Source organism: Dendrobium catenatum, unplaced genomic scaffold (assembly GCF_001605985.2).
Source record: "Dendrobium catenatum unplaced genomic scaffold, ASM160598v2 fragScaff_scaffold_183, whole genome shotgun sequence".
Classification (NCBI taxonomy): Eukaryota; Viridiplantae; Streptophyta; class Magnoliopsida; order Asparagales; family Orchidaceae; genus Dendrobium; species Dendrobium catenatum.
The window spans coordinates 128,458-155,966 of NW_021318645.1; the positions used below are offsets into that span (position 1 = coordinate 128,458).

Below are 27,509 nucleotides of genomic sequence, written 5' to 3' on the forward strand. Positions count from 1 at the left end.
TAATTAATTATAATTAATTATAATTATCCTTAATTAATCATATTCATTCATAATTAATTATATTAATTAAAATAATTAATTACACTTAATAAAAATTAATTAAAACATGATTAATTATAATAAAAATATAATTAATTCATATTAATTAATTTTAATAAATGATAATTAATTAAAATAATTAATAATAATTAAAATTTATTAATTAAAATTAATTTTAATTAAAAGTAATTATAATTAATTAAAAATTAATTATAATCATTTAATTAAAATCAAATATAATTAATAATAATAAATATAATTAATTAAAAATATTTATAATTAAAAGAAGATTAATTAACACTAATTACATCTCTCCCTCCCCTCTCTGTAATTCGGCAGACCTACGGGATTTGGCTGAAAAGCATGTGCAAGGGAGAAAAGTCACCTGCACAGCCGGCGAGCTCTGTTCTTGCACCCGATCAGAATGTCGTAACTTCCAATTCGACGAGAAAGGGAATGTTGTCGGGATGGCGAAGTCGATCAGGCACGGAGGAGTCGAAGGGAATGAGCTCCGATCCTGGCTTCCGAACAAAGTGCCGTAACTTTCGGTCCGACCACAGGGGAAGTCGTCGAACGATCAATGTCGATCGACCGTAGAAGGCCGAGGAAGCGCGTGAAGGTTAAAATGTTACCTTCATGGCCACGAGCTCCCGTCTGCTTCCGATCAAAATGTCTTAACTTCCGATCCAACGAAAGGGGAGGTCGTCCGAGGAGGCAAATTCGAACAGCGACGAAGGAGTCGTGGGAGAGCGCGAAACGGAGAAAGTTACTCCACAGCCAGTGCGCTCCCGTGCCTGCTTCCGATCGGAATGTCGTAACTCCGATCCGACTGCAAGGGAAAGCCGTCGCAGGAGCTTCGTCGAACAGCCACTGAGGAGTCGGAGAGGGAGAGAGTGAAAGCTTACGGGAGCAGAGCGAACGAGGGAGAAAGGGAGTGAGGGGGCTCGGGAGAGAGAGTGATTGCGAGAACTAGCCAGCGCAAATAACGAGCTCGATTTCATTTTAACGCCGAGACCGATCGTGCGTGAGGAGACGTTGATGTGTGGAGAAGCGACATCGGTCGTGGATACGATGTGCGGAGTTCGGCGCCGACAGGTACGTTATTGTATTTTTTTTGTATACGATTACAGGTCAACAGCACTCAAATTTCTCTACATCCTAGACCACTAAAATCTGAGAATTTCTCTCAGGTTTTGGTGAACATCTGAGAAACTGATTTCCCTCCCTTCCGCTGGCTGAAATCCTCCAAAGTAGCAAAGCCGGCGTTTTCGTTCTACATCAGTTATGTTTTGTATGCAGAATTTGATTTAAGAGTATTGTAGTTCTCTTTTTTGTGAGGGATCCTAGCGGCATCTAGGGTTTGGGAGAGAAGATTCTCCTCTCGAAAGAGGATTTGATGTGAAACACTATCGGAATTGCACGGAGACATAATAAGACAACTGAGTAAGCAAGTCGATATAAAGATTAACGAGTCACAATTAATGATTTAATGAAATCTCAGTTGCAGAATTGCTTAGGCATTGTTACAAACTCATTAGGCACAACAATTTAAAACAATAACAAACATGCGAGTAATGACGAATGCACTTTAACAATAATCCGCGGGTTAATATTTAGAAAAGTCACCTTGAGTTTCCCTCACTCAAGCTCTCTTGCGGTTAACAGAAGAAAGATATTAGCAACACTAATGTAATCACCATGAGGAAGAGGGAGCTTACAATACTGTCCACGGGAAAGCTATTCGGAGCTGGAGGAGTTGATGAACAGTGCAAGAGTGTATTCCCGGAGGGTTTAACAGCATTCTTTTTACTAGAATTCTTGGGACAGCAATCTGTCAATATCCAGAAATTCTTGACAGCAAATGGGACCGTTCCAGCAACCTGGACATCAAACTACCTTGCTGAAAATTGCAGGACAGCAATCCTTTGAGGTGGACAGAACTCTGGGCAGCAGTTATGGGGAGACTAGGGCTGCTGGACAGCTGGCCGTGGCCTTCAAGTGGTGCAGGACAGCAGGTTGTCCTCTCTGAAATTCTGGGACAGCAATCCGTAATACCAAAGAATAGAATAAACCAAGGGGAAAACTGTGAGGGCCGGCTGCTGGGGTTGAGAGGGAATTACGGATTGTTTGGAAGGCTTAAGGGAAGGAATTAATGTGAGTTAATTAGTTCATGGAGAGAGGTAGTGGAGAGGGAAGGAGAGTTACTCAAATATGAAATTAACTACAGAATTTGAGTAGATTAGGAGGGAATTAATTTGAAGTTGATTTCAAATTTCAAATAGAGATAAGGGGGATTAATGGGCATTAAGTGGGGCCCATTAAGAAGGGTGCCGGCGGGTGCTAGAGAGAGGGGAGGGAGTTATTTTAAACCTGAAATTAATTTCAGGTTTTGAATGAAATAGGGGGAAGATTAATTTGAAATTGATTTCAAATTCATGTGTAATCAATGCATCTCCATTCATGGTGAGGCCGGCGGCATGGAGAGAGGGGAGGAGGGAGATTATGGATTGATTATTTACCTTCCCATCATGTTGATGCCACATAGGATAAAAATTAATAATTTCACATGTCATGAAATTTGGATTGGATCAAATTCAAAAACTTTCCTTTTTAGACTTTTGCAAATATGGAAAGTTTTGAACCTCAAATTTGAATTTCAAATTTTGAATTCAAAATTGCTAGATTCTTCCTTTATTGCAAAACCCAAGTTAAGGAGTCATTATGACGATTTGAATGTCATAATGACTTGGATCATGAGTGTGGCCGGCGGTCCAAAGGAGGGAGGAGATGCCGCCGATCGGGTGGGGAAGGCCGTGGGAAGGAGGCCGGCGATCAGGTGGGGATGGTCGTCGGCTTGGGGAGGTGGAGCTAGGGGAAGACTTGGGTGGATGAAGAGGGGAGAAAGGAGATGAACAAGAATATATGATAAAGATAGAGATAACTAACGAACTCACAAAGAGATCGTAAGAACCGCGAACCTTGGACTCTTCCAAAGGTTGACGGGTATTTCAAATTACCCTCCTCGCGCTTCTCTTCTCATGAACTCACGAAGAGATCAACATGAACTCACTAAGAGATCAACAAGAACATAAAAATTTCATTATCAATAATTCATCATCTCATACAATGCATGAGGCCTCTTATAAATAGGCCAAAATGAAACAAAACTAAAAAGACATAAATGCCCTCGAGGCTACAATATCAAAAGACCACCCATAAGGGTAAAACTGTAAAACTGAAAAATAAAATAAACTACTACATAAAATGACCCAAAATAAAACTCCTGATCGTGGCCGTCGATCTCCGGCGTCTCCGATGGTACACGTGTCGAATTCACCGACGATGTCCTCATCAGGATCATTGTATCTTGTTTTGTTCGCATTTGATTTTCTATCAATAAAAATCTGTTTTTGTGTTGAATCTCTTAGATTTTGTTGTTGTTTTTTATACCAAGGCACATCAAATTGTCAAAGCACTTTTTTCCTAAATAATTCTCCTTTAATTAAGAACCTTCCGAAATAGTTTCCTCTTGATTAGGAAACTTCCTAATGCCCTCCCGATCAAATCGGCCGGTCCATCAGAATGTTGTATAACCTGTTGCTGAGAAGGGAATCGTTCTCAATTCGCATAGGACCGAGGGAAGTGCTTCGACCCAATTTTCCTTTTGTTCATTCTACCTTTTTCGTTAGAAGATTTATTATCTACTTGTTTGCCACCACAACTTGCCCATTGGTCTACAGGTGGTGAATTGAGCCAGACTCAAGGCAAAAGCCTTTTGACTCACAAAAGTCTTTAATTCTCTTGTCAGTAAACTGTGATCCATTGTCAGTTCTTGTAGTTAGGGGAAGATCTTACGTACAGATGATATTAGCCTTATGAAGTTTGTAATGATCACGATTGTAGTCTTGGGGAGTGCCTTTGTTTCAATCTATTTTGTGAAGTAGTCCACCACTACCCAATTCACTTGGTGGCCTTCCTCCAAATGCATCACTACTTCAATTGTGGGTTTGACAATTTTCAAGGCAGATCATCCATTTGGGTTGCCCTGCTTTGAGAACAAATCGATGAGTTAGTTTTACTCCATCATGATTTGCGTTATTCTGAAGTCTGTGAACTTGCTGATCTCTGTCTTCACCTTAAAGAGATATTTCAATAAATCCTCATCCTGCACTTCATGCTCGTAGTTTGTTTGACTAATTTTATGCTTATTGTTGATTATCTAACACAATCCTTCTTATTTTCTCATCTAGGTCTTAGGATCTGACAAGGGAACTGTTTATTTGAAAATATTATTAAAACAAAAAGAAATTCAAATTGTCACATTACATCCAAATTAACAAAGGAGAATATGCTTAGTTTTTTAAAGAAATATTGTCGTCATGTATTAAAGGCACATGCATTTTTACTAGTGTACTGCTATGATTTGATTTAGCATCTCTTTTTCGTTTGATACTCAGGTGGCTCGTGAGACCAATGAAGAGCTTCGCGCAATTTCTGCTGACCCAGCTGAGGGATTTGATATAGGAGCCATCCTTTCTGTTGCAAGGAGGTGCATTTTTTTGTTACCTGGGAAACAGCTAGGTTTTAAAGGTTACTTATGCCTCTATAATTGACGTGTTGATATTCCTCTTGTGCTTCTATATGGGCCACAGAGAGAACCATACAAGAAGGATTTTGTTTATGTTTTTTGATTTGTTGTCGGAAATAAGTTGGTTATTGGCTATTTTTTTAAAAAAACTGTGATAATGTTGATTCTTTTGGATGAACAAATTGATAGTTCCATTCTCCAAACAGACAATTAACGAGCGAATTTGAAGCAACAAGGCTGGAATCTCTTCACTGGATTCGAACACTTTTAGCTCGTCAACGTCCTAAGGTATTGTTCAATGTTTTTTTGCAAGTTAATTAATTTTCTTTTCTTCCATCTTCGTTTGTCCCCGTACTTTATGATGCTTGTGTAAAATTGTCTTCTGAGTTTGTGTAGTGATGAATATTTTTTTTTTAACTTTGATGAATGATGGTTTTCAAGACATTATATTTCTCTGTTATTCAAATATAAAAAAAAAAGATTTTTATTAGAAAACAACTAGTAAGTTTTCATATTTACTGGCATATAACTTTAATTCCTTACGATTCCTGTTTACCACACTATTTTACTACTCTTGTATACCACCTTAGCATCTAGTTTTTGCGATATATTTAGTAGCATCGGGTGTTGTATGCTTGATTAAAGTGATTTGGGTGAGGTTAAATTTCAAAATAGTCCCCGACTATTCGTATATGGTCATTTTAGTCCTAGAGTATCATGTTACTCCCATTTAGTTTATCGATTATACAAAATTGATTCAAAATGGTTCCTTTGGGACTAAATTGAGTTCAATTTTGTAAAGTCGAGGGACTAAATTGGAATCAGTTTTATACCACAATTATAACATTAGGGACTATTTTGGATCACTTTTGTATAGTTGAGGGACTAAATTCTATTTTTGATATTTTTCTAGATTTGGGTGGTATACCAATAAGCATCCCTGTAAAAAAAAACTGTTCTCTTTTGCAGCTGTTTTTGCTTGAACTTGCCCTTATTTCTATGATACTATGGACTACATTTGGGAAAATTTTTGTTAATATGGTTTAGTTAAAATTAATTTTGCTTGTTATTCTATGATTTTATTATTATAGATTGCAAAGAAATTTGAGTGTTTCGGTAACTGTCATTTGTAGACTTTCTTAAAATTTGAATTTAACAAGTGGGAGATCATTAATTGATTTTTTTTCTTTGTAATGTACAGTAAGTGCAGAAACATTATATTTTATATTCATAAGTATTAACTTATGTTTTGTTTTTTTCCTTATTATTATTTTTAGACTTTAGGGTCCACAAGACTGATTGAACTCGCTAAAATTTTTTAATGATTTATTGTTGTATTGGATTGACACATTTTTCATACATTTTTCATGCATTTTAAACTGCATAATGATTTTTATAATATATAACCATAAACTCAACATGGTTGAAAGGAAAAAAAATATAGATGACTTTGGCCTCATTGTAAAATAGATGAATAGGAAATGAAGCATCGTAAGAAGGCGCAGGGCGCTTCTCCTTCTCTTGGCAGATTCCATCATTTGGGCCTAAATTGGCAGTAACTGTAGATAATTCATTTCTGATTATTCTTACACACCAATTGTTGGCTCTTCTTCCTCCAATCTTCACGCTCATTATCCCATGTTTCTTACCAATTCGTTTAAAGGTTTCAAGATCAATTGTTTCAAAAGTTTGGATTCTAGACATTTTACATGTGATTGTAGAAATGTTGTTAATTGTTTTGGTAGTCATAAGATGGCCATAGATTGATTTTCTAACCATCTTCATTTCGCTAGGATCTTATTTCTATGCCCTTCCTCAAATCTGTGGAAGAGGACAAGGCCCATTTCAAAGTTTATAGTTACATCTATGTCTCTGTTATTAGGATTGGAAGGGAAGATCACACCGAAGTTGTCAATTGGCATTGTAATAATGATTGGATTCTTTCCATCTCGTTTATCAAATCTGTTTTTTTTTTTCTCTCGCTAAATTCAAATCTTGATAGGTACTTCTCTTGTGGAAAAGGCTGTTTGCTTAGCAGTTTCAAGATGACGGTGAATCATTTGTGTGAAAAGATTGAGCCAGCCCAATTGTGCTTAAGAAATCACTCAGATTGGATCGTATTGGTTTGCCTTCTTGATATTGGAACTTGGCAGCTCTAGAATTCATTTTCTCTAAATTTGGATTGATATTGACCTGGACCAATATATTATTGAAAAATATTTGCTTTCTGAAGCCAAGTTTCTTGTTGAAGTACTAGATGTTAATGTGATCCCTTGAACTATTGACATTCATTCTGGAGATTTGTCTAGAAAGTTAGATTAAATCTGTTTAGTAATTCTGAGCCTTCCATTGTTTCAATCTCTTAAATGGTTCCTTCATTGTAATGTAAACTTAAAAATCCGGATTGTTATCTTAAAATTGAAAACATTAATCATGTTTCTTCAAAGACAATTAAGAATAAGAACAACAATTTTCATCTTCCTAGATTATCGGAGGAAGTGTAAAGCAGATTTGTTCCATTTACAGGAAGTTTTTAATGAGCATAATGGCAATTCAATTCCAGACAATTTCAGCAATTCAAATCTAAAGGTGACTTCAAATTCAAATTCTTTGCATGGGAACACTTCAATGATTTTCTATGCTTCCAAGCTTTCCATTAAATGCGTTGAATTTAGCTATTCATTTCCCAAGGGGATTTCAAATTCAAATTCTTTGCATGGGAATGCTTCAATGGTTTCCTATTCTCTTCAGCATTCCCCTAAATGCATTGATTTTTCCGCACCAGCTGGGTATATGGCTTTGATATCTAGACTTGACATTTTGAAACTTAACTTTTCCTATCATTCATGCCATTAACAGCTAGCAGAATTTTCTTCTTCCTGCCAGCTGCATATAGGTAACTCAGAAGAGATTCTGCCAAGAAGGATAGTGTTGATTTGCAGCCCTTTTGAGATGTTGGTAGCAACTTTTTAGAATCAAATTCTGAAAAGTTTTTCACAAAGAGCTTTTTCATAAAAAAGTTTTTATAGAATAAATTTCTTTGGGCTTCTTATAATTATTATGGAACAAATTTAATTCTTTATTTAAAGAACAATCTCCTTTCTATTGAATTCCTGCTCAAATGACAAATTCATCGTGTGTAAGTAATAATATAGGAAAAAAATAGTATTTTAGTTATCAATAACTATCGTAAGAAAAGAACAGTTCTCTGATGTGATCAATAGCTTTTCTGCTATGCTTTGACTCTATTCAACTTGTTGTCACCCTCTTCGAGTGTACATTGCCGGCTCTTTTAGAGATTGTGGTTTTCGTACTTTTGACGATAATGGAAAGGATCAGTTGTAGATTTCTTGTTTGTTTGTTTATCTACACGATATAGTTTACTTCATGCTATGAAGATTTGCTATTGGAATTTTAGAGGTTTAGGTTTTTCTGTTAGAAGAAGAATGCTCTTTGAAGGTGTTCAATTACAAAACTTTATATCATCCATGTTTAAGAATCCCAACTGTTCAATCCATTGTCTGTTCTCTCTTTTGTTGTTGATAATAGTATTAATGATTTACTAAAGCTTAATATCATTGGGGAAATATAGTGGCATCCTCTATGGTTGGAATTCTAAAAAATTCAACTCTTTATCCCACTCAGTTGGTTGGTTTTCTATTTCCATTCGCTTTATACAATTTGCGTAAAATTTAACCCATTATTACCTACTGTTTTTGGTCCGTTGGATGAATCTAAGAAGATTTTATTTTTGAATGCATTTTTTGTGGTTGTTACCAAATGATCTAGTATATGGTTGTTTTGTGCAGATTTTAATGACACCATTTATTAGAGGATAGATTCTCTAATAGTTTTAAACTATTTTTTGACTTCTTTATTGATTTGGTGAATGAATTTAACTTGATTGGAATTTCTCTTTCAATTTGGAATTTATTTGGTCAAAGAATAGAAAATATTATATCTTGGCCAAATTGGATCGATTTCTTATTCTCACACTACTTGAAGATCATTTTCCCAGTTGTCTTAAAAGTTTCCAAGAGGCTCTTCTTGGATCACTATCTTATCATCTTTTTCTTGGCCATAAACAATGCAGCACATTTTTTATATGAGAATTTCCTGTTCGCAAAGAGGAATTCAAAGAGATGAGATAATTGGTGTAATAATATAACAATTTTTTTTCCTTTTTAAGAGCTTAACGTAGTTTAGATTGTGGGTAGTTATTTTGGAAAATATATAATAACATCAGTGGAAGATATTATAGATCCTGAATGTTATGAATTGATGATAACTCTTGTCTGTCTTATGTACTCTATGCATAAATATATGATATTAACAATATCAGAGCTAAGTGCCTAAGTTTATTGCAGTAATGAAATATCAAATATCAAGAATTTTATTAACGAATTAAAGTTAATTTCGGGAACCATTATTTTTAGCAGATCTAATGAGATCTTTAGAAGCATTCATTGATGATTAAGCTTTTTTTCCTCATTATATTTAGATTTTACATGATTATAACGTATCTGCTATTTGAAATCAATCTCTTTATAATCCCTGTGAAGCTGTATTATTAGCATTTCCATTGGCATATGCAAGTTTTATGTGATGACCTTACTACAATGCTATCTCTCGAAGAGCTTGTCTTGCAGTATTCTTTTTGGTCTTGTTTCTCTAGCTTCGAATTTCAGTACCATTTTTTTTGTGATTCAGGTCATAACATACTTGAATGACATCTTTGACTCCCTTTTGAGGGCATTAGCAGATCCTTCAGATGAGGTATAATTATTCCGCCAGTAATTTTTCATCATTGTATTCTTTTATCATTTTCTTGTTTGAATATTTCTGGTCATTAATAATTTATTCTATAATTGTGATTTTTTTCTTTGTTCCCTTGATATACATATGTATAGCCGTGTCATTGCTACTTGCCATTATTAATTTTTTGAAGGTTAATGCGCTCTGATTATTTCTTTGGTTGTCTTTCTCTAATGTAAATGGAGCTGCGTGTTTCTCATTTTCTTTGCAATCTTTTCATATTATCTCTTTTCTTCATTCTTATGATTTAAAATTGTAGGTTATATCATGTTTTCATTTCGTAGGATTAGAAATAGGACTTCTTCTATTTTTGGTTGCACATCTTTTTAATGAGCAGTTTAATATTTTAAGATGGTATTTTTTTCTAGGGAACATTATTTTTTTTATTCTCGGCCTTTCTAGGCACTCACAGCTGGGAGTTCTTTTATTTCAAAATGATTTCGTATGACTGGTCCTATAGCTTTCTTTAACTTCTGAATAGATCAAGTGGCAAATAGCTAATAAGTAATAGAAGATCAAAAGGTCATTGGGAAATGTGTTTGACTTTTGGCATCCCTTCAATGATTGATTCTTCTCGCTTATCTTCTTTGGAGAACATTTCTTGCCATTTTCTAATATTTTACATTTCTCAATGCCTACATGATAAAAAAAAGAAAGAAAGCTCTACCACTATAAATTAGCTATTACCGTGCTGTGAATAGAACTGTAGAAAAAAATCTTGACATTTGATATTTCATTTATTCGTCTACAAGGAAGTGCCAAAACTTGATGGAAACTTGCAAGTTTATACTCAGAAACTTAGAAATTAGGTGTGAGCATTGATGAGCCTGTGACATTTTGAGTTGTGTTGTTTTATTTATTTTTAGTTTGATTTGATGTAGCATACCTATGATGATGATGCTTGTCGGAATAATGTGTTCTCTAATTATTTTTTGTTCTTTTGGTCAATTTTGTTAACTGCTTAGACCGTAAGTTGATTCAATTCTCATCGAATTGCCTAGTTCACAATTTCGTCTTCAGCACTATCGATTTCCTATACTATCCAACCAATAATTTAGAAGTTTACTATCGCTCTTGTCTTAGTTTACTTGTTACCTTTCTGATTCGACACTGCAGTATGATTAGATTCTTGCTATTGTCATTGATTTGTTGAGTGGTACTGTTGATGCTTATCGTTGTTGTTGGATTGTGCAAAAAATATTTTGGCTTTATTTCTGTTCTTGTTTTCTTTGTATTTTTTGATTCCATATCTTGCTCTATTTTTGGGCTGAGAGTTGCGACATTCTTAATCGAGCTTGAAATTGGGTCACTAGCTGTTCCCTTCTACGAATTTCCTACTGTGAACCTTACTTTCCATCCTTCTAGTTGCCAGTAGTATGAGAAGAATTACCTCTCGATTTTGAGAGAGAATTGAGGAATCACTTAAGATTTGGCTGACTCCTAAATGTGTTCATGACGGTGCTTATGGTGAGAGAGAAGAGAAGGAAGTAAAGGAGAGAAATGAGTATGAGAAGAACTATCGTTCAAGTTTGATAGATAGATGGTTTGGAAACCATTAACAAATCGGCTTACTCCCAAATGCTATTGTAGTGGTTTTCTATGCTTGGAGAAAAAAGAAGAAAGAACTCACCATGCATAGACATAAGATTTATTGTGGTTTGTTGATTTATTACTACATCTACTATTCGGCAGGGAGGAGTCCTTAATTTTTACCAAGGGTTGCATTGTAATAAATAGTATATCAATAAAAAGAAAAGTAAGCTGTGGAAGGTTGCGTCTCAATATGAGTGTGCCAGCTAAGCTCTTAAAGTGGAGAATGATCCTTTGAAGCTCATAAGAGGCTTGAGAGAATGTATGGAGAGATGATGCTGGAAGGATTCCACCTTTGTAGCATTAGGGTTCTGTTAGACTTGGACCGGCCCAGGATGGCTAGTTGAACCAGCCCAGGGTCTGGTTTACTCCAGACAGTCAAAGCAAGCCGCTGGCCCCCTTGTGGGGCCCAGTACTTGGAGAGGAGGGGGCGATTTAGGCAGGTTTTGATTTAGAGAAGAATTGTTTAGTAATTAAGTATATATATATATATATATATATATTCATTATTCATGAGTATACAAATGCCTAATTGGGATTATATTTGAATGCTTTAAATAGATAGGAGGGATTAGGGTTAGGGGTTTCTTGTTGTTTGCAGAATTCTGTTTTGGTGCTTAGCTTAGGGTTGCTTGGGCTCTAGCAACATCTAGAGAATTGGGAGAGATAGATCCTCCTCTCGAATTGAGGATCAATTGTATCTAGTTATTTTCTTCTCTATTTCATCATTTACTACGTTGTTCTTGCTATTCCTCTTGGATTCTTTTAAAATTTGTGGTGGGAAATTGCTGAAATCAAATAATTAATAGGCTTCTCTTGAATTCTACAAGTGTTTCATATCAGTTTCTTCCCAAGGAAGAAGGTTATCTCTTTTTCTATTTTATGATGAGGTTTTTTGTAATTGATGTCATTGATCCTCCTCCTCCCTCTTCCTCTCCCTCTATTGGTGAGTTGCTTGAATGGGTTTTATAGGAGCAGTGATTGTTGCATTCAATTACCACTTCTTGTAAAGTGAAAAGGATGGATATGCGGAAGACATGTGGATGAGTTGGGAGTTATGAAAGGGTAATGATGATTCTTTTGAGGAAAGAGTTATAACTATACTATAGGTTAGCATGGTTTAACATTGCACAATTAGATGCTTGACTCAAGACTCTTCTCAACGCAATATAAAAAAAATATAATGAGGTGTATGTCTCATGCTCGCCAAATGAGGCTTACAGCTTACTCCTTGGTAGAGGTGAGGCATGCCTCAACGCAATTTTAAAACAATATTGAAAATTAAGGTTTAGGTAATTTTAATTTTAATTTGTGAACTTTATATTTAAATTTGACATATCTGCATCTAAACTAAACAAATCCAAACTCGGTGTCGTGGAACCCTCATGCTTGCACCTATCCTAATTGCATTATCCCACTGTTGTCTACAACTCCATTGCATTGCTGCTGTGTCTACTCAATGCCTCTCCTTTTGTTGTTAGAAACTTATTTTCTTATTTTTAATACGGAGAGAATGCATTTAACTACAATTATGATTTTAATAGAGGCCATCTAAGTGATGAGTAAGGCTGCAAATGAACTGAACCGAGTCGTGCCGAGTATGCGTGTGTTCTTATTTGAGCTTATTTATTATCAGCTTGTTAAAGTTCGGTTCGAGTTCGATTCGAGCTTTTTTATTTGTGTTCAAGTTCGGTTCTGAGTTCGATTAGAGTTTCTTCCAACTGAACCAACCTAGCCTTGCTGCAAGTCATCGAAAAAACCAACACTTTCAATCTCGTGAAACCACATGACCAAACTCTCTCCAATCTGTTCTGTTTCGCACACCTCTTCGGCCACCTTCCGATCATGGAAGTAATGAGCAGCCCAGCCCAGCGTCCCCATTCGTACAGAGGGCTGGTCTGACTTTGACTCCCCATTCGTGTAACCCCCTGCATGCGATCAACGTGAACAGCCCACTCTAGAGTCGCATGCTTACCTACACTTTTGCCTCCGTGAACCTCTTCCACACGCCCACCTATCCTTGCTATCATGCATCTCTCGTCTCTGATCTGCGTGCCTTCAATTTGTACAATATCGTACTTCTATTGCTGTCTATACACAAAGTTCCTTCGTGTGCTGTTTTACCCACATGAGCCACTGTTGGTTTATTCTTGACTGGAAGCATAACAACAAGTGCTATATTCTAAACTTATGATTGTCGGATATTCCTCCAAATAGATTTTTATTTTGAGTAATTAAAATAATTAAAATATCTTCATCTGTAGGTTGCATATATCAAAACCCGCGCCATCGATCTCTGATTTGGGTGGATGGTTTTAATTTTTCGAAGTCCCGCATTGTCGATCTCTGATCCTTGTGGTAAATTTTAAAATTCGAAGACTCTACGCCATCGATCTTTGATATGGGTAGAATTGTTGCTAATTTGAAGACTCATGCCATCGATCTCCGATATGGGCGGATTATTTTAAAATATGAGACTCTATACCGTAAATCTCTGATCCGGGTAGAATAATTTAAAATTTGAAGACCCCGCGTCGTTGATTTTTGATCCGACCAGGATAAAATTATGGGAAGTGCCGTCCCGACCTCTCATGTAGGGAGGGGACGTTGGTAGGGGTGTCAATTTTGGGTCACGGGTCGGGTTCGGGTCGAACCCAAACGGGTTGATTTTTCTGACCCGAACCCGACCTGCTTCGGGTTCGGGTCAACCCGACCCGATCTGTTTAGGGTCACGCGAAGAGTCTCGGACAGCGGACGGCTGAGTCGCAGACGCCGGTCACGCCAGCCACGCGGATGCCGGCCATGCTCGACGCCAGTCACACGGATGGCGGACGGCTGATGTCATGCGGACGCCGGTCAAGCGGACTGTCACGCGGACACGCAGGTCACACGGACGCCAGTTTGCAGACGCGATGGCGCGATGCGACCTCGGGGCAGGCGGGCAGGGCCGGGCGGATTTCCGGGTCATTCCCGGGTTCCCGGGTCAACCCAAACCAGACCCGGTTTTGCAAACGGGTCGGTTTTCTGGACCCAAACTCGCCCCGCTTTGGGTTTGGGTCAACCCAAACCCAAAATTTTTGGGTCGGATCCAATATTGATAGGTTTAGACGTCGGGAGTTAGGGTGCAACCAAGTCAAGCCGGCTTGCGAGCCGGCTCGGGCTCAACTCGATAACAGGCTCGATCGAGCTCGCGAGTCGAGCTCGAACACTATTTCGAGCTTGATGGCTTATCGAGCTCAAGCTCAAATAGAGCACTGCTCGGCTTGTAGGCTCGACGAGCTGCTCGATGGAGGAGGCTCGGAGATGAGTTTGCTCGACGGCGGGAAATGCAAAATGACAAGCGGAAAAGCAAAATGACGGGCGGGAAATGCAAAATGACGGACGGCGGAGCCTCCGAGCTCGCTTGCTTCGTCGGAGCTTGGCGGGACGACGAAACTCACGACGCTCGATGGTCGCCCCTCGGGACGGCTGAGGCCGAAGGCTCGGAGCTCGCGTGCTTCATCGGAGCTTGGCGGGACGACGGAACTCACGGTGCTCGATGGTCGCACCTCGGGACGATAGAGGTCGGAGGCTCGGAGCTCGTGTGCTTCGTCGGAGCTTGGCTGGACGACGGAACTCACGGCTTGGAATGACGAGCTCATGGTTTCGAGCCTTTGACGGTGTTTGCCAGACAACGAAGGTTGGAGATCGAGTCCTTGACGGTCGACGTAGCTCGGGAACGGCGCAGTAGCTCAGAACGATGTTGCTCGACGAGCTGCTCGACTCGACTAGTTTCGTGAGACGAGTCGAGCTCGAGCTCATTTTTCGAGCTCGAGCTCAGTATTTCGCAGTCGAGCTCGACTCGAACACCCCCTGGCTCGAGCTCGACTCGACTCGTTTGTACCCATAGTCGGGAGTGCCGAAATCACTCCAGAAAATTATCAAATTGGGGAGCAATTTGAGTTTTAATATATTAAATAAAAAACTATTGAATTAATTGATTAATTCTATTAAATAACTACAATTAATTCAATTAAGGAATTAATTTAAATTAATTAGTTAATATGATTAATTAATTGCAATTAATTAATTAAAATTAGTTTATTAAAATAATTAGTTAATTTAAATGATTAATTAATTGAAGTTAAATAATCCATTGAAATTAATTAATTAAACATAATTGATCAACTGAAAATAATTGATTAATTAAAAATTAATTGAAGTCAATTAATTAATTGAAAATTTGACAGCAATCATTTAATTGAAATCTTAGAATAATCAACTTAAAATCAAATATTAATTAGTTGGTTAATTTATTTAATTAACTAATTAAAATTTTAAAACATAAATCAATATGAAATTAATTGGTTTAATTGAAAATTAGTTTAATTAATTAATTTAAAAACTATTAAAATTCCTTTTAATTAATTAAACTGAATTAATCAATTAATTTCAAATTAAATCTAAAATCTAATTTAATAATTAATTAATTTATTTTAAAATTCTTTTTATTAATTAATTAAACTTAATCAATCAATTAAATTTTAAATTAATTAAAATAGATTAATTGAATAATTACCTTTGAGCATGATTTTAAAATGTAGAGAGCTACTGTGATGGGAGGTTTCTTTTGAATGCAGAAAAAGAAAAGAAATAATATTTTTCATTAATCAACCCTAAAGTACAAGCTATACTGAAATCACACTTTTAAAACTAAGATTCAGATAAAAGAAAATCTCTTATGTTCAAACCCTCCAAGCTCTCCAATGTTCCTGTGTGAACTCCAAGATAGCATGAACTCCTGCAAGAAAGCAAGTGAAATTGATTAATACCAAAATAAATGCTAAAGTTAGGAAAAGAACAAGTAGTAAACTACGGTACAAAAAGTGAGAAAGGGTACTGGTACAGGAAAGTAAAGCAATGTACTGGTACAAGAAAGAAGAGTAGGGTACTGTCAAAGTAAAACAATTGTTGGCTAGTAAGTATCGAACAAGTAAAAAAACTGCTAGTAAACAATTGAAAACTAAAGACTAGTGTCAGACTAGTACACAAGTGCAAACCAAAAATGCCTATCATCTAATCTACCAACAAATAAGATACATGCTACTTCTAAAGTGAAATAGTAAATCCTACAAACCGAACAAATCATCGGGCAGCCTAGCCTGTAGGACTAGGTTGTAAGAACCATCTCCGGACAACTTCTAAGTGAAGTCGTGAGACCCATACGTTAGAGAAAATTGCTAAATAAAGTGCAACAATCCTAAAAGCCAAATAAAACCAATGGACAACTTAGCTTATAGGGTTTGATTGTAAGACCTACCAGTGGACTATTTCCAAAGAAAAGCAATAAGACTCGTTCTACCGAAATAATCAGGCTTCTTCTAAATCTATAAGCTGTAAGACTTAGCCAAACAACTAAATTTAAAACTTATGGGCGGCATAACTTATAGAGTTAGGTTGCATGACCCGCTTTACGGACTACTTTTAATGAAAGCTATAGGTCTTGATCTAAATTCAAATACCCGGGCTACTTCTAGGACCATAAGACCCGCTTCAATTCAAACATTTGGATACTTTCTAAATGAAGTTATAAATCTCAAACCAAACTAACTTATGGGCATTCTAATAGATGTAAACCCCAATAAAACTAAAAGTTGTATTTAACCATCTTGGTCTATTTGAGATCCCTAAGAGGAGGCAACCCATGACTACTAATCATATTCTCTGAACACTATGATTAATGATTATTATTGTTGGTAGACTGAAACCTATGGTATACCCGGGATGGTGGAACTATGAGATCTTGATCGGGTTTATCTCTATTTTTCCTCACAACTGAGTCTAAAACAACTAAATTTATTCATCCTTAATCGAAAGTTTTCTTTTATGCGTTAAGAGATGTACTTAACTATGAGTTGCCTTAGATGGCCTACTATAGAAGCTTTATTTTTATTGAGAGGCTTAATGGAGAAATACAGAGAGAATAAGGAGGATATTCATATGATATTTATTGATTTAAAGGAAGCTTATGATAAAGTTCCAAGAGAAGTGCTATGTAGAGTTTTAGAAAAGAAAGGGGTTAATAATGCTTATACTCAAGTCATTAAGGATATGTGTACAGGAGTTGTTACTTTTGTTCAAACACAAGGTGGTTTCACTAAGTATTTTCCTATTTCAGTTGGATTACATCAAGCATCAAGGATCAGCATTAAGCTCATATAATTTTTCTTTAGTCATGGATGTTTTACTAGAAATTTGCAAGGAGATGTACCATGGTGTATGCTTTTTGCTAATGATGGTTTTGTCACGTAAAAATTCAACCTTCCGATGGCCTGGTTAGGAGAGCAAATGTATTAGATATGACCTATGTTAAGAAAAGTAGATGTAGATGTAAAATGACTTGGTTAAAAAAATATTAGAAATGACTTTTTTAATTAGATTTAAATGAGAACTTGACTCTTAATAGGGCACAATGGAGAAAAATGATTCCTGTAGCCGACCCCACGTAGTAAAATAAATGATTGATGTTGTTGTTGTTGTCAGGATTTGCTACTTGCCTTTATCTTCTTTTTTCTAGAAGTTTGATAAAAAAGTTTGAAAGCTTGTGGATTTGAACCTATGCCCTCCCAAAGAAGTGAACTCAATCACTGGAGCAATCAGGAAGCCATAGTTGTCTTTCTCTTTATATTGCGTTCTAAGTTTTGCATATGATTATGCTTTTGGGGGGGCCTACTCAACATGCTTATAGGGAATGAGTTTAATGGTAACGCCCTTATGTTTGAAAACATGTGTGTTTTCTTATCCATAATGGACTGTGTTTTGGTCATATAATAAAGGCCTTGAAAGAAAGATAAATGGTGCATCCATTGGTAAAACATCACACTGTATCTCATCTTCATGACTTAGTTGGATGGATACTTGTTGACCTACACATATGTTCCACAAGGTAATAATCGAATGTGAAGTTAACAGTGAAAAACAACGCAAACAATTGTTGCAAAGTGTTTTTCCCACATCACAAGGGAACGTAACCGGTTGCTTGCTTGCAAAATAAACCACATTGATGAGTGCATAACATCAAATTATCCACGACGGTCCACTCACATTGTCCAAATTATTGCAAGAGAAAAAAATAAAATTTAACCCCTGTACAAACAAGAGGATGAAAATTAATATGCATAAACAATGAGAAATTTATGAGGGAGAGTTTGCACACATTAATTTCAAAATAATGCAATAGATAATAAATGATAAAGTTAAAAAATATAATAATTAAAAAGTAAAATAATAATATAAAAAAATAATAAATAAATAATGATAAAAAATAGGGAAAATAAAAAAATATATAAAAACTAATGAAATATATTATTTATTATTATAATAATAAAGAATTTGGAAAAAAAAACTTGGGGCGCCATCCCCTGATTTGCTCTTCAAAACATCTAATGTGCCCTTACTCTAAATTCAACCCTTATATTTTATATAAAGTTATATAATATAAACGTTTTTCTTAACCTGCCGGGTTGGTACTCACACTCTCCGTAATACTCTTCTCCAACTTCGCACACCCCTACTCAGCCAATCTTTCATAGTGCCAAACTCCCACACTTCTGACCCCCTTCTTTTAGCCATGCAAATCAATTCCAATTTCAATGATCTTGCATAATGATCTTTCATAGCTTTTCTCTCGCTCATGTAACTCTACACCACCTACCCAATTTATGTCATTTCCCTAGCTCACGAAATCCAAATATTGCTCTCTCCTTCACGAAACCACCCCTCACCCATTAGCAAACCACCCATCTCCCAACCCTAACTAACCCTAAGCCCACGTTGATTTTATTTCTTCCATAGCTCAGGCTCACTACACTACTCACAATACAACAACATCAGGCCTTTGTCCCACTACGTGGAGTCAGCTACATGAATCCTTTTTCACTATTGTGTCTTGTTAAAAGTCAAATTCTCATTTAAATCTAATAAAGAAAGATTATTTCTAATATTTTCTAACCAAGTCTTTTTAGGTCTACCTCTATATTTTTTTAACATAAATCAAATCTAATATCTCAACTTTCCTAACCGGATCATTGGAAGGCCTCCCTTTAATGTGACCAAACCATCCAAGGCGACTCTCTCTTATCTTATCTTCAACTGTAGTTACTCCAACCTTTTCACGAATATGCTCGATCATTTTGCATCCTATCTCTAAGAGTAAAGTCACTCATCCACCTGAGCATTCTTATCTCTGCAACACTTAATTTAATATTATGCTTCTCTTTTAATGGCCAACATTGGGCACCATAAAGCATTGTAGGTCTCACCACCGTCTTATAGAATTTTCTTTTAAGTTTGAGGGGGACTTTTCTATCACACAACAAGCTTGATGCATTCCTCCACTTCAACCATCCAATTTGAATCCCCATCTATTTCACTATCACTCTTAACAATAGATCCAAGGTATCTAAAACGTGTACTCTTATTAATGACTTGATTGCCCAAAGTCACAATCCCCACACTAGGTTTATTGCTACTAAAATTACACTCTATATATTCAGTTTTAGATCTATTAATGCGAAAACCTTTAGACTCTAAGGTTGTAATGCAATAAAAAATTTGGGAGAGGGACCCAAATTTTTTATCACAAAAATAAACTCTTTCTAGGATTTAGAAGATTACAAAATACCCAAAAGAACACAAACACTATAAACCACAACTTTATATAATAAAATGAGACTCTTACAAACTTTGACTTTCAACAAATCATGACATTACAAATTTTTGACTTCAAAACAAACAACACTTACAACCGACTCAAACAAGACACCTAAACTTGCTTTGCCTTTAGAAGAAGGATACAGATGGAGTGATACTTGCAGAGAGACGAAAGAGATTAGAAGCCCGAGAAGAAAGAGGAGAAGCTCGCAAGCTTTCTTAGACAAGGAGATGAAGAAGTGGCATAGCTCGCAAGCTATCCAAGAAAACCCTCAGGTTTCTTTCCAAAAATCATTCATATAACCATCTTAAAACAGCCACAAAATAACTCTATATAGCACTTAAAAGTAGGAATACAAACAGCCACCTAAAAGCAATATTTAAATCCATTAAAATAGGGAAATAGAAGGCCATAAGTCACCAAGAAGAATGCTAAAAGACAGTAAAAAACTGCAGTAGAAAACTACACATAAAACAGTAAAAATCCCATGGAATTCCCCCCCAAGTAAGGCCAACAGCCACCCAAACAGCAGTCCCAAACGGCACAACAAACAGAGCATCAAAGCCACGGCAAAAAGCCCCCAACAACCACGAAAATACAGCCCAGCACAACAGCCCCATTTGGTACAGGAAATAGAGAGGAGAAGGCCACCGGAACCAAGCAGAAATCTGCAAAACCGAACAGTCCAGCAGGGAACCAAGGAGCCAATCGTGGGAACCAAGGGGCCAAGGCATGGGAAACCAAGAGCCAGCCGCAGGAAACCAAGAGCCAACCGTGGGAATCATGGGGCCAAGGCACGGGAACCCAGTAGCCATCCACGGGAACCAAAGGGTCAAGATCCACCATAACGAGCTTCAATAAATGAGCTACCTTTTAGTTCAATAAATGAACTTAAAAGAAATAGCTCATAATGAGCTAACTCCCTACTTGACATTAATGAGCTAGAGAAGTCAAAAATTAAATTTTTAGGTTTGATTTGACCCCCCCTTTGTCTACATCAGGTTGACATCCATATTTCAAGTTTACCTTCAACAACCTCTCTAGTCTTATCAACAAGAAGTATATCATCAGCAAAGAGCATACACTAAGGTACATCCTCTTGCAAATGTCTAGTGAGAACATCCATGACTAAAGAAAAAAGATAAGGGCTTAATGCTGATCCTTGATGTAATCCCACTGAAATAGGAAAATACTTGGTCAAACCACCTTGTGTTTGAACACAACTAATAGCTCTCTATACATATCTTTAATGATTTGAATATAAGCGTTATTAACTCCTTTTTTTCAAGTACTCTCCATAGCTCTTCTCTTGGAACTTTATCATATGCTTTCTTTAAATCAATAAATATCATATGTAGATCCTCCTTATTCTATCTATATTTCTCCATCAAACGTCTCAATAAATGTATGACTTCCATAGTAGGCCTACCCGACATGAATCCAAATTGATTTTGAGAAACATTAGTATCACGCCGCAACCTATACTCCATAACTCGCTCCCATAGTTTTAAAGTACGACACATTAACTTAATTCCTCTATAATTCACACACTCATGTGCATCACATTTATTCTTAAAAATAGGAATTAACACACTCATTCTCCACTCATCTGATATCTTTTTAGTCTTCAAAACAATATTAAAAAGTTTAGTAAGCTAAGAAATTCCTTCATCGCAGATAGAGTTAGTAGATGCTACCTCAATATTTCAATATTAAGGAAGTTATAGGGTAAAACTACGCTCTACTCACAATGATCTCATATAAAATACATGAACTACAAAGACCCTTCACTTGCCAACCACCAAGCTCAAGACTTAAGCACCCCAACAAATCTTCCTCTCCCCAACATGAGTGACCTTCTTTACATGTTCAACATAGCAACTCGTTGATACCCGTTCCTTTCTCCACTCCTCTTTCTATCGGCATCACACTCCTTCACGCCATTCCTACTTGCCCAATGACCTCCTGATCTCCATCCACATAATCCATTGGCCACCCTCTACAACCCAACCCTCGCAATCCTTGCGGCATCCACCTCTCTATTTTCTCTATCAATTTGATCCTAAATGGTCCCTCAAGTGTAAATTGATGGAATTCAGATACAAAATTGATCTATATATATAGCGAGAGAGAGAAGATAAAAAATGTGCCAAATTTTTTTCTTCTTGGTACTTGCTTCATCACAAAATTGTCATTGTCAAGCTTGTGCACGAGATATATAAATCTAACTGATGTAATACGATGCAAGAATTGCTTGTTAGAAATTAATACTTATGAACTTGCTTTCTAATTTTAAACAAATGCGTTCCCAGATAGATCGTAAGAAATTTCCATGGAAGAACTAAGCAATGTCAATCATTTACATTTAGAAGCAACCTGAAACAAACAAAATTAATCCAATAAATAAGTAATAAAGCAAATGGCTCTTAACAAAAATCTAAGGCTTAAGATATAGATCCTTCACCTCGAAGTCCCTCACTTTCACTCTTGGATTCACTCGGTTAGTGGAAGAGGATGGCGCACAAACTCAACAATGCCACTATTAGACAAGTAATGCCGAGGGGGCTAGCCGCCGCGGAGGAAGTGGAATTTGGGGAAGATGGTGGACGTCCGTTGATGATCCAATCGTATGCTGGAAGTTGCTCGTCGATGACGTCCACGAGGGTGGGAAGAATACGGTTCAAGTAATCCTCGACGGTGTGGTCGAAGCCGAATCCGACGTCAAAGAACGGCGATCGGATGACGTCGATGTCGCCTTGATGATCGTATGCAAAGCCGTGATCACGCTCCGGATCGTCCATTTATGATTATGAGATGACCTTGCGGTGTGGATGAATTTGGCGGTAGAAGAGTCTTCTCTTGGCGGAACTCGGCCAAACAAAGAGGGGAGGAGGTGGGCTCGGGTAGAGAGAGAGAGAGAAGAATAGGGGAAGGGGCGGGTAGATCCACTTAGGGTTTGAGGGGTTTAGAAAAAAAAAATAAAAAACTGAAATTAGTTTCAGTTTTAGGAGAATTGGGGGGAGATTAAATGAATTTGAATTTTGAATACCAAGTGTGAATGGGCAATTGAGGGGGAAATTAATGTTTGAACCCCCTAGGGGCCGTCGGCATGACGAGAGGGAGAGGGATTAGGGGGAAGTGAATAAAAGCTGAAATTAATTTCAGCTCAAGTGAAATTGGAGGGAGAATATTTGAAATCAATTTTGAATTTCAAATAAGGGTGGAGGAGTAATTGAGCATTCAATGGGGGAAGCCCAATAAGGGGGCCGGCGGCATCATGCATGAGGGAGGGGATTAGGGAAGGAGGTAGAGGAGTTTCCAAATAGGTAGTGAATATTAGGAAAGAAAAATAATAACTCCAATTTGATTTTTGTTGAAATTGGATTCATGAACGAAACTTTCCTAATATGGGATTCCCTATATGGAAAGAATTTGAAATTCGAAATTTGAATTTCAAATATGATGGAGTGGTGGAGAGATGGCCAGCAGGTGGAGGGTTGGAGGCCGGCGGCTTGGCCGTCCCAAGGAGGCGGGCGGTAAGGAGGGGAGGGCTCGGGTATCCAAGGTAGTTTGAGGGGGTGAGGGTTTTCTTTAAGGAGAAGAAGAAAGAGAGAGTAGTAAGGGGAAAAGGGAAATCTAGCACTCACCAAGAGATCCACGATCTACCTCGCCAAGAACTCACAAAGAGATCTTTGAGAAATTTTATGAACTCACAAAGAGATCAACAATGAGAAAATTTTCATTCATCAACTAACTCTTACAATACATGAGGCCTTCTTTAAATAGGCCGAAATAGAAACAAAGCTACATGACACAAATGCCCTTTGGGCTACACAAGCGACTCAATACCCACAGGGATAAATTAGGAAAATAAAATGCGATAATAAATAAATTATAACATAAATCAGAAATAAAGGCTCTGGATCGTAGCCGTCGATTTGCGTCTTCGACGATCGTACATGTGTCGAAATCTTATGTCCTCATCACTAACCTTGTCACTCTTTAAACCCCACAACATCTTGTTCATTGCAATGAGTGAAATTTGGGTGCCTTTCTTAGCACCTCTGGAAAATGTTGTTTTGTAATTTCACTTGTAGGTGCTCATGCATGCCTTTTTTTGATAGCCTGGATGTAGTGTCTCGTACACCATCCATATATGTTTTTTTTTGGCATGGTGAGAAGGCTTAACACATGGTGAGTAGACCTAACAAGTGTGCTAATATCATGATCAATTTAAGAAAAACGTCAAAAAGCTGTGTGCACTCCTCAAAACAAATAAAAATCAAATAACATCGCACATAAAGCATGTATATTGCTCTAGAAACTTTGTAAACTCTATTTTAAATTCAAACTCATGGTTATGCTTCTCGCATGTGCTCAACTGCACTCCCCTATCTATAAGACAAGGTTGTAAGTCTGAATCTTTGAGCCTAATCTTGCAGAAAATAAGGTATGAGTCGACAAGGCTAATGATTCATTGACTTCTCCAAATTATAGTAGTTCGAAAAGAAGTTCAAATCGGTACCCTATACACAGGGCTGTGCCATAAGTCCAAAGTGGAGTTGACATGATCTGCACTCTTGTAACTCTCAAAATTTAGAAAATTTTAAATAAACTCATATTGGCTAACATGCCTATAGTCTTGGATCATAAGTCCCAATTTTTAGGCTTAATCTGTCAGATGTCCAGAGTGGAGTCTGGTAACCAACCATATAAATCCTCATATCATGTCGTCCACGTGGCAAGAGTAGAGTTGATAGGGTTGCATCTTAATAATTGTTCATGTGACAAAAGAGTGATAATAAATTCTTCACCTCTCATCCAATCGAAATTAAATCACAGAAGGCCTTCAAGACCTAGTGGGGAAAATCATTTAAAAATAAAAATCTCAAGATCACTTCTTTTGTAGGGCATAGTCACAAGTTCTAATATTAGGACCTCTTACTATGCAAGCAAGAAGGCAAAGTCAACAAGGTTCAAAGCAATAAAGTTCAATTGCATTTATACCCTTATGATGGTGCATTCCAAAAATCTCATTTCAAATCATAAAACACTTTAAGTTTAAGCCACTTTTTTCGATGACAGTTCTGTTGATGGTAAATCTCATTAGAGGAGAATAGGAAATCTCTGTTATAAAAATGTTCTCAAATTTTAATGTAAATTACTTTGGGTTCTCTTCTCGATGATTACACATTCGAAATAATATCATAATTAGAGGTAATGCCATCTAAATCTAACCACCCTTCCAAAAAATTTCAAAAACAAAACTACGAAAATTACAAAAAGCTAAAAAGCCCACTATAATTGATCGTTCAAACTTAAGAGTAGCATATATTCATCATCTGAACTAATTTTCCTTGGATGAAAATTTTAAATTTTATCGAAGATTACAAAAAATAAATGTCATATTTAGCGTATTGATATGATCACACTAAATAATTTGATGCAAGTGAGGACATGATATCGACTACCATAGGTTGTGTACAGTTTTATAGAAAGCTGCTTTTTCATTTTGAACATATTTTTTCCCACCAACTTATTAACAGCCTTATTGCTTATTTCCAGGTTGTTCTTCTAGTGCTGGAAGTTCATGCATGCATAGCAGAAGATGCTCAACATTTTCACCATCTTGTAGTTTTCCTGATTCACACCTTCCGCTCCAATCACGTGCTTCTTGAGAAGTATGTTATTTTCTCTTTAATAAAATTTTAAGAATATTATTTTTTTCTTTTAATTACATAGAAGACAAAGTTTAGTCTATAATTATGCTGTTTTATATATTTGATGTGATACATGTCCAGGCGTGGTATTATGATAGTTCGTCAACTTTGTTTTCTTTTGAATGCTGAACGAGTCTACCGGAAATTTTCAGAAATTCTTGAGGCAGAAAAAGATTTTGATTTTGCATCGACGATGGTTCAGGTTTTATCTATTATCACATCTTACACCTTTTTGTACTGACTTAGAGAGGGAGGAGGGAATGGGAATAAAAAGTATGAAATTAGAGCCCTTTGTGATTGCAGGCTCTGACTTTGATTCTCCTCACCTCGACTGAATTGTTCAGTTTGAGAAATCTCCTAAAACAATCGTTGATGAATCCTGCTGGCAAAGATTTATTTCTCTGTCTGTATTCCTCTTGGTGCCATTCACCAATGGGAATGATAAGTTTGTGTCTGCTTGCTCAGGTAAGGATGTACCTGTTATACTGCTTGTTCTCTTTGAAATTAGTCTAATTTGTTTTAATTATCTATTTCTGATAATAAAAGGCCTACCACCACGCTAGTGCTGTAATTCAATCACTTGGGGAGGAAGACATAAATGTCAAGTTCTTGATGCAGTTGGACAAATTGATACGCTTGCTGGAGGCTCCAATTTTTACTTACTTGAGATTGCAGGTATGTGAATCATTGGTGATATTTTGCTTTTAACCACACGATTTTCTTCGAAATTATTTGTCTTCTATTTACCTCAATATGAAGATGCAACCGTTGGAGTGTTATGCCCTGAGTGGCATAGAAATCTTGTTGGAGAATCTGACCAGTAGATATTAAACTACGGTTGCCCAAATTATCTGAAGTCGTCATTGAAACCCTTTAAATAGTGTAGTCATCCCTTGACATTTTCTTATACAAAACTTCATTCTAATATTTTATTTTCATTGTGACTGTATTTGTGCTGGGATCTAGTTTCTACTATTGCTTCAAATGTATGTTTTAACTAATATTTGTGTGACGAGCGAGAGTGGGTCATTTACCACAACAACAACATCAAACATTTATCTCACTATGTGGGGTCGGTTACATGAATCATTTTTTCTCCGTTGTGTCCTATTGAGGTTTAAATTCTCATTTAAATCTAATAAAAATGTACTTTCTAATATTCTCTAACCAATTTTAGGTTTATCTATATATTTTTTTTAACATAGGTTAAATCTAACACATCTACTCTCCTAACCTGGTCTTCAGAAGACAAACATTTTATATGACCGAACTATCTAAGGCGACTTTCTCTAATTGTATCTGCTACTAAAGCTACTTCAACCATTTCATTTATATACTTATTTCATATTATGTCTCTAAAAGTGAAGCCACTCATCCACCTAAGCATTTTCATCTCTGCAGCACTTAACTTAATTTTACGTTTCTTTTTTAATTTCCAACATTTTGTGCCATAAAATATTATAGGTCTCTGATAGGTAATGCTTGTATTCACAAGTAAACCTATAACCCAAATCAAGTACCTAAGCAAGGAAATTCTGCTGTCCACAGCGAAAACTCAGCCCAAACAGTGGAAAAACTGAGAGAAACGTAAGGAAAAATCGTAGGGAAACGAAGCAAACACTTTTATTTCAAGAATAGATAAAAAAAGCACTTCCAAGATACAATTTTCCTTCAATTCGAGAGGAAGGAAAAACTCTCCACTATCTCCGGCAACGCTAAGAGCCCAAAGCAAACCCTAGATCTCAAGGAGAAAACTCCAATTCAAGATGAGAGCCAATTCTCACCATAACTCCTAATTAAAGACAAAGGACAATTACAAAATACCTAAAACAACCCCTCATTCAAAAATTTCCCTCCCAAAATCGCATTAACCCCAAGTGGGGCCCAAATGGGGTTCCGCCCCCCTTGTCGTTTCCGCCCAGCCAGGCTTCCGCCTGGAGTAAACGTGGACCGGTCCAGCCGACCCTTCCTGGGCCGGCCTAACAGTACTCCCCTCCCAAAAACTTACCTTGTCCTCAAGGTGAAAATCGGGGAACTGTTGCTTCACAATTTCATAAGGCTCCCA

The 27,509-nt window shown here is 36.9% G+C and overlaps 1 protein-coding gene across 1 annotated transcript in view; it reads left to right on the forward strand.

Moving 5' to 3' along the window:
- Nucleotides 1–27,509, forward strand: part of LOC110097253 (protein VAC14 homolog) — a 71,445-nt gene that overhangs the window by 13,518 nt on the left and 30,418 nt on the right. The window contains exons 11-17 of the mRNA XM_020823522.2: nt 4,497–4,588; nt 4,834–4,915; nt 9,338–9,403; nt 25,290–25,405; nt 25,526–25,646; nt 25,748–25,909; nt 25,991–26,119. Coding sequence (XP_020679181.1) covers nt 4,497–4,588; nt 4,834–4,915; nt 9,338–9,403; nt 25,290–25,405; nt 25,526–25,646; nt 25,748–25,909; nt 25,991–26,119 — 768 coding nt within the window. The remainder of the gene's footprint in view (nt 1–4,496; nt 4,589–4,833; nt 4,916–9,337; nt 9,404–25,289; nt 25,406–25,525; nt 25,647–25,747; nt 25,910–25,990; nt 26,120–27,509) is intronic.